The 13,875-nt window shown below is 30.9% G+C and overlaps 1 protein-coding gene across 5 annotated transcripts in view; it reads right to left on the bottom strand.

Moving 5' to 3' along the window:
• LOC114325503 (uncharacterized) overlaps nt 1-13,875 on the bottom strand; it is a 154,635-nt gene that overhangs the window by 78,186 nt on the left and 62,574 nt on the right. For all 5 annotated transcript variants that reach the window (XM_050648168.1, XM_028273561.2, XM_028273562.2 and 2 more), the window contains exon 4: nt 9,954-10,158. In XM_050648168.1, coding sequence (XP_050504125.1) covers nt 9,954-10,158 — 205 coding nt within the window. The remainder of the gene's footprint in view (nt 1-9,953; nt 10,159-13,875) is intronic.

The raw sequence follows: 13,875 nt of genomic DNA, 5'->3' as shown, positions 1-13,875 counted from the left end.
GATGGAAATATCTGGAGAAGGACTATGTTCAACAATGGACAAATCAAGACTGATTGATGATGGTTTACATCCCGAAAGTTCACCAGATTTTCTGTTTTCTGCTGATACGTTTTCTCGACTAGGTTTTATGAAATAATGCAGAAAAAATGCAGTCCAGGACAAAGAAGGGCTTCATAGTTGAAGAACTTGTGGTATTGTGATGATACAAGCATGTCTAGGGTGGCAGTGAATAAAATTAAGATAGCTTTGATGGTAACCAACGTTCTGAAAGACCATGGTACATGAGGAAGAAGCTTGTACCTTAAGGAGTTACATAGGTCTTGATGGTAAAAAAAGTTACTTTAAAAAAATTATATCTCAAAAACTAAAAACTATTTTTATTTATAATTGGAACATGTAAAAGTATAGTACCTACTTAAGGTACTCTCAAAAAAATTTTCAGCCAAAAATTTTCATTTTTGTAGAGTTGACTGCAATTTTTCGACAACAGCCCTGTTTTGCGGTGGGCAGCATAACTAAACTAAGTCCAGTCTCATCTGAAATCAAAAAAATCAAAAAGTTTCTTGTAGTTTATACCTCTGGCTAGTGAATGAACGAAGTAATTTTTATTAGGTGAAGTTGTTTTTGTTTTATAAAAAAAAACTACTTTAAAAATGATCATTTTTGAAAAAATGAGAAAAATAGGGGTCGAAAATGTGTTTAAACTTATGTAAAATCTTCAAATTTCAGTTTTTTTTAATTCCTTCGTTCATTCACTAGCTAGAAGTATAAACTAACAAAAAACTTTTTGATTTTTTGATTTCAGATGAGACTGGACTTAGTAATGCTGCCCACCGCAAAAAAGGGCTGTTCTCGAAAAATTGCAGTCAACTCTACAAAAATGAATATTTTTGGCTGAAAATTTCTTTGAGAGTACCTTAAGTACTATACTTTTACATGTTAGTAATTATAAATAAAAACAAGTGTTAGTTTTCGAGATATAATTTTTTTAAAGTCACTTTTTTGCCTGCAAGACATATGTAACCCTTAAAGGCAGAATCAATGAAAAAAAAAAATGGAATCATTTGAGTTGTGGGTGTATAGAAAAAATGTGAAAATATCGTGGGCAGAATACATCACAAACAAAGAGGTTCTGAGAATGGTAAACAAAGAAATGGAAATTGTGAATACAATCAAAACAAGGAAAGAGAAGCATAAGGAGACGTAGAATATCATGCCTGCGCAACCTTAGGGAAAAGTACGCGCAATTTTTAGATTCTCCAATACTTTTTATGTATACAGCGTGTCTACTTGAGTTGGAAACATATGGGAAACTTTTTTATTATTAATTTTACGAAAAAAAGTTATTCTTTATAAAAAGTTCTGCATGCCCCAAAACCTAAGATTCAATTATCAGATATCAATTTTTCTCAATATTATACGAGGTATGTCAAAAAATATGAATTTCGGCTAAGGGTAAAGTACCTTTATTTCTCTCAATATCGAAAATTCTTATGATAAAAAGTTGTTTGGAATTAAAAACTAAGATGAAATATGCAATTACATGCTTCTTATTGAAAAAAAAAAAAAAAATATTTTTCTCAAATTTATGGATACCCAACATCGTTTTTAATTATTACAAATATCATAACTCGTTTATTATTCATTTTACGAAAAAAAGTTATTCTTCATAAAAAACTTTGCATGGTCTAAAATCTAAGACACAACCATGATATATCAACTTTTATTAATTTTATACGAGGTGTGTCAAAAAATATGAAATTCGCTCAATATTATAGCACCTTTATATTTCACAGTATTTCAATTAGAAGGATGTAATTGCATATTGACACATAGTTTTTAATTCTAAACAACTTTTTTAATAACCGTTTTCAATATTGTGAAAAATAAAGGTACTTTACTCTTGAGTGAAATTCATATTTTTTGACATAACTCGTATAAAATTAATAAAATGTCATATCTGTTGGTTGAATCTTCGGTCTTAGGACATACAGAGATTTTTATAAAGAATACCTTTTTTTCGTAAAAGTAATAATAAAAGAGTTATCGTATGTGTAATGAATAAAAACGAAGTTAGTATCAATAAATTTGAGAAAAATTTGGAAAATATTTTTTTTCCAATTAGAAGCATGTAATTACATATTTGAGCTTGGTTTTTATTTCCAAACAACTTTTCATAATAAGAATTTTCGATATTGAGAGAAATAAAGGTACTTTACCCTTAGCCGAAATTCATATTTTTTTACATACCTCGTATAATATTGAGAAAATTTGATATCTGATAATTGAATCTTAGGTTTTGGGGCATGCAGAACTTTTTATAAAGAATAACTTTTTTTCGTTAAATTAATAATAAAAAAGTTTCCCATATGTTTCCAACTCAAGTAGACATGCTGTATAAGATACTCTTCATTCGTAACGATAAAGTCATTATTTTCGAGTTTTGAAGTTGAAAATTAAACGGCCAAGCTATTTTGATTAATATATTGTGTCCCTTCATTTTTAACTTCAAATATCTCGAAAACTAATGATTTTATCGTTACGAATAAAGCGAATATTACTTACATAGAATGTATTGGAGAATCGAAAAATTGCACTAAAATAGTACTTCGGCCAGTGGCGTAGAATATGGGAAGGGTAAACCATTCACTTTCCCCTGTCGTACGCCATTGGCAGTATCCGGAAACGTTTATTTAACATAATTTACTAGGGGATGTACAGTACCTACACTTTCTGTCAAGTATGATAGGGATAATATGTCAAATACTTTTAGAATACTGGATACAAATAGTTAATATTTAACCCAAATCACTTAAATAAAATGTGGCTCCATACTGAGTTACAGGATGTTTGATTTAAAAATTTAAAAATTATTTGTACCCAGTACTTTAAAAGTATTTGACATATCCTTATCATACTTACCAAAAAGTGTAGGTACTGTACACCGTACTAAATTATGTTAAACGTTTCTGGCTACTACCGGAGGCGTACGACAGGGGAAATTTAATGTTTGACCCTTCCCAAATTCTACGCCACTGGCGGAAGTACCACTTAAGCGCAATTTTTCGATTGTCCAATGCATTATATGTAAGTAATATACTCTTCATTCGTAACGATACAGTCATTGGTTTAGTCCAGGGTAATAAGGTTTTTTCCATGACACTCGAGCAGCCAGGGTACTGAAGCGTTTTTTCGACAGGTAATACCTATAAGAGCAAATTGTAACTATTTCCTGCGTAGGATCTGGCGGCCATTTTTATTTATAAACAATTAACTGTCAAAAATGGCATTTTTCCCTTTTTTTTCAAATCAATGGAAAACAGTGAAACTTATGGTTTTTTTAGTACAAATATCTTTGAGATTATGAAAAAAGCTTTAAAATGACGTATTACAAACTTTGATATACTCATTTATTTTTAATATACTTGCGAAAAAAGTTCGGAATTGCAAAAAAAATTAATTTCGCAATATCTATTGTAAAAATTAGTGTACAGCTTTGAAATTTTTATCATATAAGGGTTCTTTGGTGCTTAATATGTGATAAAAATTTCAAAGCGATTCATTCAATTGTTGCAATTTTATTCAAATTGTTTATCCCAGAGAGCATTTTTTTTACAATAACATAAGTCAGAAAAAAATGACGTTAGAACCATTCCACATGTGTCAAATGAAAGAGCATGAGCTATATTTTCAACTTGGTTTAAAAAAAGCGAATAAAAAATGCATTTATTAGTAATAAATAATTATGCAAAAGTATCGTAAATTTTTCCTTATAAACTTTTTATTTTGTTATATAAAAAATTATATATATTTATTACAATTTTTTATCAATTATGATATAAATAACATTACTTGGTAGTTGTGCACTTAAAACAGGGTAAAAAAGTTAAATTTTTTTGGAAAAAGTTATTCAAAAAGTTTATAAGGAAAGATTTACGATACTTTTGCACAATTATTTATTACTAATAAATGCATTTTTTATTCGCTTTTTTTAAACCAAGTTGAAAACATAGTTCATGCTCTTCCATTTGACACCTGTGGAATGGTTCTAACGTCATTTTTTTCTGACTTATGTTAGTGCAAAAAAATGCTCACTGAGATAAACAATTCGAATAAAATTTGAACAATTGAATGAATCGCTTTGAAATTTTTATCATATATTAAGCACCAAAGAACCCTCATTTGACAAAAATTTCAAACCTGTACACTAATTTTTACAGCAGTTATTGCAAAAATATTTTTTTTGCAATTCCAACCTTTTTTCGCAATTATATTAACAATAAATGAGTATATCAAACTTTGTAATATGTCATTTTAAAGCTTTTTCCATAATCTCAAAGATATTTGTACTAAAAAAATCATAAGTTTCACTGTTTTCCATTGATTTGAAAAAAAAGGGAAAAATGCCATTTTTTGACAGTTAATTGTTTATAAATAAAAATGGCCGCCAGATCCTACGCAGGAAATAGTTACAATTTGTTCCTATAGGTATTACTTGTCGAAAAAACGCTTCAGTACCCTGGCTGCTCGAGTGTCACGAACAGGGTATATTTTTGTCTTATTACCCCGGCCTAGTTTTCGAGATATTTGAAGTTAAAAATGAAGGTACACAATACATCAAAATAGCTGTGCCGTTTCATTTTTAACTTCAAATATCTCGAAAACTAATGATTTTATCGTTACGAATGAAGAGTATATTATTTACATAGAAAGTATTGGAGAATCGAAAAATTGCGCTAAAATAGTACTACGGCCAGTGGCGTAGAATGTGGGAAGGGTAAACCATTCACTATCGCCTGTCGCCCGTCTCTGGTAGTAGCCAGAAACGTTTATTTATCATACTTTAGTAAAGTAAGACAAGGTTATGTCAAATACATAGTTTTAAAGTACTGGGTAAAAATAGTTATTAAATTTTTAAATAAAACACGCTGTAACTCAGTAAAGAGATACATTTTATTTAAGTGATTTGGGTTAAATCTTAATATTTTGAGGTCTAGAATCTACAACTCAGAGATTGGACATTCTTAATGAATCACCCTGTATATGCAAATTTGTGACACATACCTCAGTAAAGAGATACATTTTATTTAAGTGATTTGGGTTAAATCTTAATATTTTGAGGTCTAGAATCTACAACTCAGAGATTGGACATTCTTAATGAATCACCCTGTATATGCAAATTTGTGACACATACCTACATCTTTCCGGAATATTTACTATATATTATCAATTTTTTAATACGCAGAAACTTAAAAATCTAATCCATCCTAATAAAAGTATAACCTACTTTAGAAATTTCGTCAAAATACTCCAGATTAACCTATGGAGCTTATCTGCTACAATAAAATTCAGCCTTCAAAAGTGTTTTTGTAGAGTAATAATAGGAATATTTACTAACAGTTATTTTTTATTGACATGAGAGATAATTGTAGATAAGATAAGACATTAGTAACTCAACAAATATACCTGGTATGAAATGTTAATGAAAATGTTACCTAAATTCGCAAGAAAAATGAAAATTAAAACAAAAATTAAATGAGACTCAAATAGTAAACTTGTTCTTGTATAGTCGGTTCGCTAAACTCAGACGCAAATGGCTAAATATTTTAGTTCCTAACTTTTTTGTTGTTTGCCAATTTTGAAAGAATTTGCAAAATTACTAAATATTTAGTAATTATTAACTATTTAGTAATAATTTTTTTGGCAATTTTATCAAATTGGCAAAATTACTAGCTTAAATCACTAGCCAGTTGAGTCAGTTTAGCGAACGGACTATACGCGTTTCATATTTTTTCGTTTTTAAGAAAAAACAAATATTACCTAAAGTAAATAAAAAAAAGTTGTTTTTATACTAAACTTTCATTATGCTGCTTAATTGAAAAAAGAATGTAGATGTAAACAATATCTATTTAGTTTGACACGTGGATAAAATAATATAGGAAATAATAAAGCGATAATAATATGCACCCGTGAACAAAAGTAAGGTATATGTTAAAGCCTACTGTCTGCTTCTTATTTCTTATTTATTAAAACAGCTTTGTCTGTAGTGAAGTTGTAAGGGTTGATAAAAATTTATTATTTTTCAATATGAAGTTGTTTTCAATATGAATGTTTGTCGTTTATAAGACTATACGTAGAAATTTAATAACCTGTGTACAGTGTATTTATATCTATTAAGCAAAATATTATATTTAGACCAGGGCGGATCTGAAAAAAAACAACTACATTTAGGTTTTAGAGGTGGCATTTTGATAGTTGCAGAAAAAGTTGTGTGATAACTTCAATAATAATAATTTACTTATTGTCCCTCTCAAATACACTGCGCGTCATAGAAAACGGGCACCCTAAAAAATGGTTCATTTTTGATGTCGCGTATCTCCTAAACTTGTTGTCCGATTTAAGTGATTTTTTGAATATGATATAGCCTTATTCTTTGTCAATATCCCTGTAATAATATTTTTGCTAAACAGGTAAATTTTCATTGTATATCGGGTGTCCGAATCCAACTGTGTTTTTTTCTCAAAGTTCCCAACACCCTGTGGAATATTCTAGAATTTATAAAATACTGGAATTAAAACCCAACTATAGCCTCAAGTTTTCTTAACATTCTGTTTTTTGATTCATTCGCTTATGTTGGATAATAGAAAAGTTATGTAACAACTAGCCATGTTCTTCATCAGTACAGGGTGTTATAAGTCTAATGGGTTTTAGGGACTAAATAAGTTCGACAAACTTTAAGGGGTAATTCTGCATTAAAAATAATGACAGTTTGCTTTATAATCATATATCCGCAAATGCTTCGTTTCCGAGATACGGGATGGTAAATTTTTTCTTAAAAACTGATGATTTATTTATTGCTTTAAAACCGGTTGAGATATGCAAATGAAATTTGGTAGGTTTTAAGAGATGGTTATTGCGCATTTTTTGACATGCAACTAAGAATTTTATATTCACCATTGGAGCGCATACGGGTAATATGACCGATCATATTATTCGTATGCACGCCAATGGTGAATAAAAAATTCTTAATTGTATGTCAAAAAATGTTTAGTAACTACGTCTTAAAACCCACCAAATTTCATTTGCATATCTCAACCGGTTTTAGGGCAATAAATAAATCGTCAGTTTGTAAGAAAAAAATCAACATCCTGTATGTCGGAAACGAAGCATTTGCGGACATATGTTTATAAACAAACGGTCATTATGTTTTCATGCAGAATTACCGCTTAAAGTTTGTCGTACTTCTTTAGAAACACCCTGTACTGATAAAGAGCATGCCTAGTTGTTAAAGTACATAACTTTTGTATTATCCAACATAAGCGAATGATTCAAAAAACAGAATGTTAAGAAAACCTGAGGCTATAGTTGGATTTTGATTTCAGTATTTTATAAATTCTAGAATATTCGACAGGGTGTTGCGAATTTTGAGAAAAAACCACAGTTTGATTCGTACACCCGGTATACAATGAAAATTTACCTGTTTAGCAAAAATATTATTACAGGGATATTTATAAAGAATAGGGCTATAACATATTCAAAAATCACTTAAATCGTACAACAGGTTTAGGAGATACGCGACATCAAAAATGACCCATTTTTTAGGGTGCCCGTTTTCTATGACGCGCAGTTTAGTTCAGGAATATTAATAAAATGATTAAAATATTTAAAAATTTCAAAAGTTTTTTTCCACTTTCTTTATTCTATTTGTTCCAGGCCCTGTCTAGAATATTGGAGAACAAAGTCGGGGAGTACTTAAATAGAAGATCGAGTTATAGGCATTCATTTTGATATGTAGAGTGTGCTCGTTTTAAATTGTGTTATAAAATAGATACTGTAAATAGTAAATGTAATAAATTATATAAGCGTGTGTAAATAAGTTAAGAATGAAAACTAATAAATTAAGTTTTTTCAATTAAAATAAAGTGTTAAAAATATAATAAAGTAAAGCACTCATTACAATATATTATATTTCAATATTTTTAATGGAATAAAATTTTGTTGCGGAAGATTTTAAAGAATTTCTATCTTTTATGTAAAATTATGTCAAATCTATTGAATTGATTTTAATTAAATTTGGTGAACAGTATTATTACGTTATAAAGATTTTCTGTACGAATGATGGAGGCCCTAAGTGCAATCTAAGTAGTTTAAAAACATTGAATACGATAAGGATTATTTTACCCCCCTTTTTATTTATTGCTATTTTTTCATCAAGGGTAATGCATTATTTTAAATATTCAAATTTTTTATTAATATTCCCGACCTACATATTTGAAGGGGAGGGAAGGTCAATTATTATTATTGAAGTTAAAACACCACTTTCTTTGCAATAATCAGAATACGACCTCTTACACTCCAGACAACAGATCCGCCCTGGTCTAGTTTGCTATAATATCTGCACATAAAATAATAGCTCATGTTCTTTATGAATCATCCTTTAAATCTAATCGATTTTAATTTGTAACCGTTACTAATACACATGTTTTCGGTGTATATTGGAATTATAACGATTTATTGTGGGCTCTGTTCCATCGCGTTTAATGTACCCTGTATAATTCGTAAACTAATTGTAAAACATACATTGCGTCAGAGAAAACGGGCCACCCACAAAATGGATCATTTTTGATGTCTCGAATTTCATAAACCTGTTATCCGATTAAAGTGATTTTTTAAATATGTTATATCCTTATTCTTTAACAATATCGCTGTAATAATATTGTTATTAGAAAGGTAAATTGTCATTGTGTACCTGATGTATCAATCAAACTGTGTTTTTTCTCCAAACCCTGTCGAATATTCTAGCATTTATAAAATACTGAATTTAAAACCCAACTATAGCCTCCGGTTTTCTTAACATTCTGTTTTTGATTCATTCGCTTATGTTGGATAATAAAAAAGTTAGGTACTTGATCAACTAGCCATGTTCTTCATCAATACAGGGTGTTTCTATATAAGTGCGACAAACTAAAAGGGGTAATTCTGCATGAAAAAGTAATGACTGTTTGATTTATAAACATATGTCCGCAAATGCTTCGTTTCCGAGATACGGGATGTTGAATTTTTTCTTACAAACTGACGATTTATTTATTGCTCTAAAACCGGTTGATATGCAAATGAAATTTGGTAGGTTTTAAAAGCGCATTTTTTGACATTCAATTAAGAATTTTATATTCTCCATTGTATGTCAAAAAATGCGCAATAATTACCTCTTAAAACATACCAAATTTCATTTGCATATCTCAACCGGTATTAGAGCAATAAATAAATCGTCAGTTTGTAAGAAAAAATTCAACATCCCGTAGGTATCTCTATCTCAAAAACGAAGCATTTGGGAACATATGTTTATAAAGCAAACATTAGCCATTACTTTTTCATGCAGAATTACCCCTTAAAATTTGTCGCACTTATTTAGAAACACCCTGTATTGATTAAGAACATGGCCAGTTGTGAAAGTACCTAACTTTTTTATTATCAAACATAAACAAATGAATAAAAAAACAATGTTAAGAGTTAAGACAACCTGAGGCTATAGTTGGGTTTTAATTTAAGTATTTTATAAATGCTCGAATATTCCGAACTTTGGAACGAACTTTGAGAAAAAAACACAGTTTGATTGGTACACCCGGTATACAATGACAATTTACCTCTCTATAAACAATATTATTACAGCAATATTGATAAAGAATAAGGCTATATATAACATATTAAAAAATCGCTTAAATCGGACAACAGGTTTAGGAAATTCGAGATATCAAAAATGACCCATTTTAAGGTGTCCAGATTTTTTTGACCAGGATTGTAATTTTAGAACCTGCTTAGAAAAATTCTCACGCCCTCTAATTTAATTTCTACTTCTTAATAAATTCTGAACTAAGCTGGTGTTAGCGATAAAAAAGCGTAAATCTCAAAACATAAAAACAAACATAAATATTTCTAAAACTGTAATCACTTACCAAGCAAATATCTTTCTAGCGCCGTATATTCGTTAGGGAAAGATCCATTTGTTGGAGGTGGTGGGTATTGGAAGGAACAGATCCATTCTCCTTGAATTCTCAATACACGTCCTGTAACCCTGGCATAGTACTCGTAATTTTCTCTCCCGAAGAGATTGGAACTGGCAAATTCTTCAATCAGGTGTTTCATCACTCTGGATGCAACCTGAATCAAGATTATTGTAATAATATAAAAATAGTATTAAAGAAGATATTAAAGAAAACTTTGATATGAAAAGAAAGAAAACTTTTGAAAGAGAAAATGAGATAGAAGCACGCTTTGTATATGTTGAGGTTCAAAAGTAAAAAATTTGTGTTTCCGAATATTTCTTCTGTATCAGTTTCATAAAGTTAGTGTATTTTTGATATTTACTAAATAGTCCTGTCGCCAGTGGGGGTACAACGGCCTCCTTAATTCAGATGGACTTACCCAAGTTTTTTTATGTATTTTGACCAGTAGAACACGAATTTTTTGGGTAACAGTCGATCCGGATGTCGATAAGATTGTTATAAACAAAGAACTTGAGGAATCACAACAGCGACTTTTCGCAAAACAAAACATTGTTTTGTATTTTTTGGGTGATTCTCAGCAAAAAATGGTCTTACAAGTTTTTTCGTAGGATGCATAGTTTTAGAGATAAACGCGGTTGAACTTTCAAAAAATCGAAAAAGTGCAATTTTTGAACCCGAATAACTTTTGATTAAAAAATAAAATAGCAATTCTGCTTACTGTATTTGAAAGTTCAAGTCAAATTCTATCGGTTTTGATTATTTGCATTGCTAAAAATTAAGTTTTTATTTGTTAAACAAAGCCATAAACACATAGTGTTTCCCGTGCCCAATGCATGCGTTTTAATGTACGTAATCTACGTAGAAATTCTGTATGCTCGCCTACTCGTTCGATTTCATATGGGAAATGCATTGAAAACATCATTCAATCACTATGTGTTTATAGCTTTGTTTAACAATAAAAAATTAATTTTTAGCAATGAAAGTAATCAAAACCGATAGAATTTGACTTGAACTTTCAAATGCGGTAAGCAGAATTGCTATTTTATTTTTCAATCAAAAGTTATTCTGGTTCAAAAATTGCAATTTTTCGATTTTTTGAAAGTTCAACCGCGTTTATGTCGAAAACTATGCATCCTGCGAAAAAACTTGTAAAACCATTTTTTGCTTAGAATGACCCAAAAAATACAAAACAATGTTTTGTTTTGCGAAAAATCGCTGTTATGTGATTCCTCAAGTACTTTGTTTATAACAATCTTATCGACATCCGGATCAACTGTTACCCAAAAAATTCGTGTTCTACGGGTCAAAATGCATAAAAAAAACTTGGGTAAGTCCATCTGAATTAAGGAGGCCGTTGTACCCCCACTGGCGACAGGACTAAAAGATTTGGTTCTAGTTTTAACAGTTTTTTCATAACCTCACTTATGTTTCAAATAGTCTGGTTGGGGTTAGTTGAGCAATAGTTGCTCAACTAACTCCACGTTTTTGTTGACGTAGAGTTGACCTCTGTTATCTTTTTCTTGCTAATAAACATAAGCTTTGTCTTCTTTACGTTTATATCGAGTCCATATTGTTAACACTGTAATACGTAATTTTGTTCATAAGAACTTGTAGGTCTTCTAGGTCAGGGGTCCGCGGTCCGCATCCGGACCGTGAGCTACTTTTGTGCGGACCCTCATTAAATTCAGAACATGGCGTTGGGTAATTTTGAAAATGTTTGGCCATGAAATTGTATATTATGCTTGACTCAACTTATGTGTGCGAAGCCGCTTTATCAAGAATGAACTTTATTAAAAATCGGTACAGATCTCAGCTAACAGATGAATATCTCAACTCCCCAATGAGAATCAATTGCACCAAACTCACTCCAAACTTCAGACATTTTTCTCATTGATAATTTAATTTTGTAAAGAATGACGAATTTTCTGATTCGGTTTTTTTTTTGTGGATTCCTGTTCAAAAATGTCTCCTTGAACAAATCAGAAGGGGCCCGGGATGCCGGGCAAAACAATCTTTTTATACAAATTCAAAATTACCTTTTAGCCCCGAAAATTGTATTTAAAAATTGTCTCTTGTCATTTTTTTCAGAAGTTGATGGTTTTCGAGTTATAAGCGATTTAAAATCTGAAAACTGTGAAAATACCTACGCATTTTCGAGGTTTGAAAACTCATATGTAAATTATTAGTTTTCATGTTGCCAAGTGCCTAAATTGAAGTTTATAAATTCAATTTCAAGATTCTAACGAGTACATAATCGGGACTTACTTCAATATAGACAGTTGTTTTTTAATTGTTAATTATGCGAGTCCACTCAACTACCAAGTCGCCGCCCATAGCAATTTATGGTGCGTCTCTGTTGCACTTATTATACATATTATACGTACTTATGCAAAAAATGCCCAACAAATACTCCACATTTATTAAAATTTTATAAAAAAAAAAAGAAGCCTCGGAGGTGTAACCAGAGAAGGTTCCCATTGTTTTCATTCTGGTGGGATGTAGAATAGCATTATGTTGTTTTATATGCCATTAGAGTGAAAACGTAGTCTTTTTGCTAGCAGTTGCCGCTAGGGCATCTATGCCATTTCGTTCGTTGCGATTCGGGACTGCACGCTGGGGTTTGTTTTGGTTGGATCGGGGAGAGCAGCATATGTGCCTCCTGATGAGAGACTAATAAGTTTCGAAACCGGTAGGGGTGCTTGCAGCACTCTCTGATTGGACTAGAATATGGTTCGGCTGTGTTTTCGTTTTGCAACGAAATTGAAAATGGTTATTCATTTTTGATTTACATTTACTCTGTGTGGAGTATGAAGGGAACCATTCTCGTTGGAACTTTACCGCGCTGAGCAGATGGGACGTGAATTGTAAATTGTAGAATTCCCTCATCTTCCTTAGTCTCAGTATCCGTATGGCTTGCAAATTGTAGAAGCCTCGGAGGTGTAACCAGAGAAGGTTCCCATTGTTTTCATTCTGGTGGGATGTAGAGTTGTTTTATATGCAATTAGAGTGAAAACTTAGTCTTTTTAAAATTTTATAATTTATTATTAATATATTGTTTTCTTAATGATTTATTTATTCAATTAATTATTGCCAATGTGCTAATTAAGTACGCCAATAAAAACAAATGGTCGAAATTGAAATAAACCCCGATAACTCATCAGAATCTTGAAATCGAATGTTTAAACTTCAATTTAGGCACTTAACAACCGTAAAAATAATAATGTACACATGAATTTTCAAGCTTCCAAAATGCTTATTTTCGCATTTTTCAGTTTATAAATCACTTAAAGTTTTGAGAAAAAGGACAGAAAATCTTTTTTGTTTAAGATGACCCAAAAATGCTAAAAACATATTTTCGTGAGCAAAAAAGGTGATGTTTTGGATTTATTAAAAAACTGTTAAAAACAATTTCTGCCTAAAAATTTCGCACTGCACCCTTCTGATTTGTTTACCGAATTGGAACAATCAGACAGGTAGTGTTAACTCCGGACCCCGGAAGTGTCATAGATTTTCGAAACGGACCCTCAGGAAATATAATTGGTGACCCCTGTTCTAGGTTGTCCGTAAATACTACGTGATCTTCATATCTGACGTTGTTTAGCCGGTACCCATTTAATCTAAATTCACAATCAGGATGCAGTAGAAATAAACAAACCAAGACACTTCAATGTCACGAGGAGAACCCTCGAATCATGATTTACAATGTATAGACTTTGTAAATGATGATTTGAGATTTACATAATGTGTATAAACTTACGTGCATAGAAATCGGCCCACTTAAAAATTTTGTCATTTTTGATGTCTCGTTTTCCTAAACGTGTTGGCCGATTTAAGTGATTTTTTGAACATGTTACAACCTGATTCTTTAACA

Source organism: Diabrotica virgifera, chromosome 4 (genome assembly GCF_917563875.1).
Source record: "Diabrotica virgifera virgifera chromosome 4, PGI_DIABVI_V3a".
NCBI lineage: Eukaryota > Metazoa > Arthropoda > Insecta > Coleoptera > Chrysomelidae > Diabrotica > Diabrotica virgifera.
The sequence above is the reverse complement of the archived record's forward strand: the minus strand, read 5'-3'. Positions and strand labels throughout refer to the sequence as shown.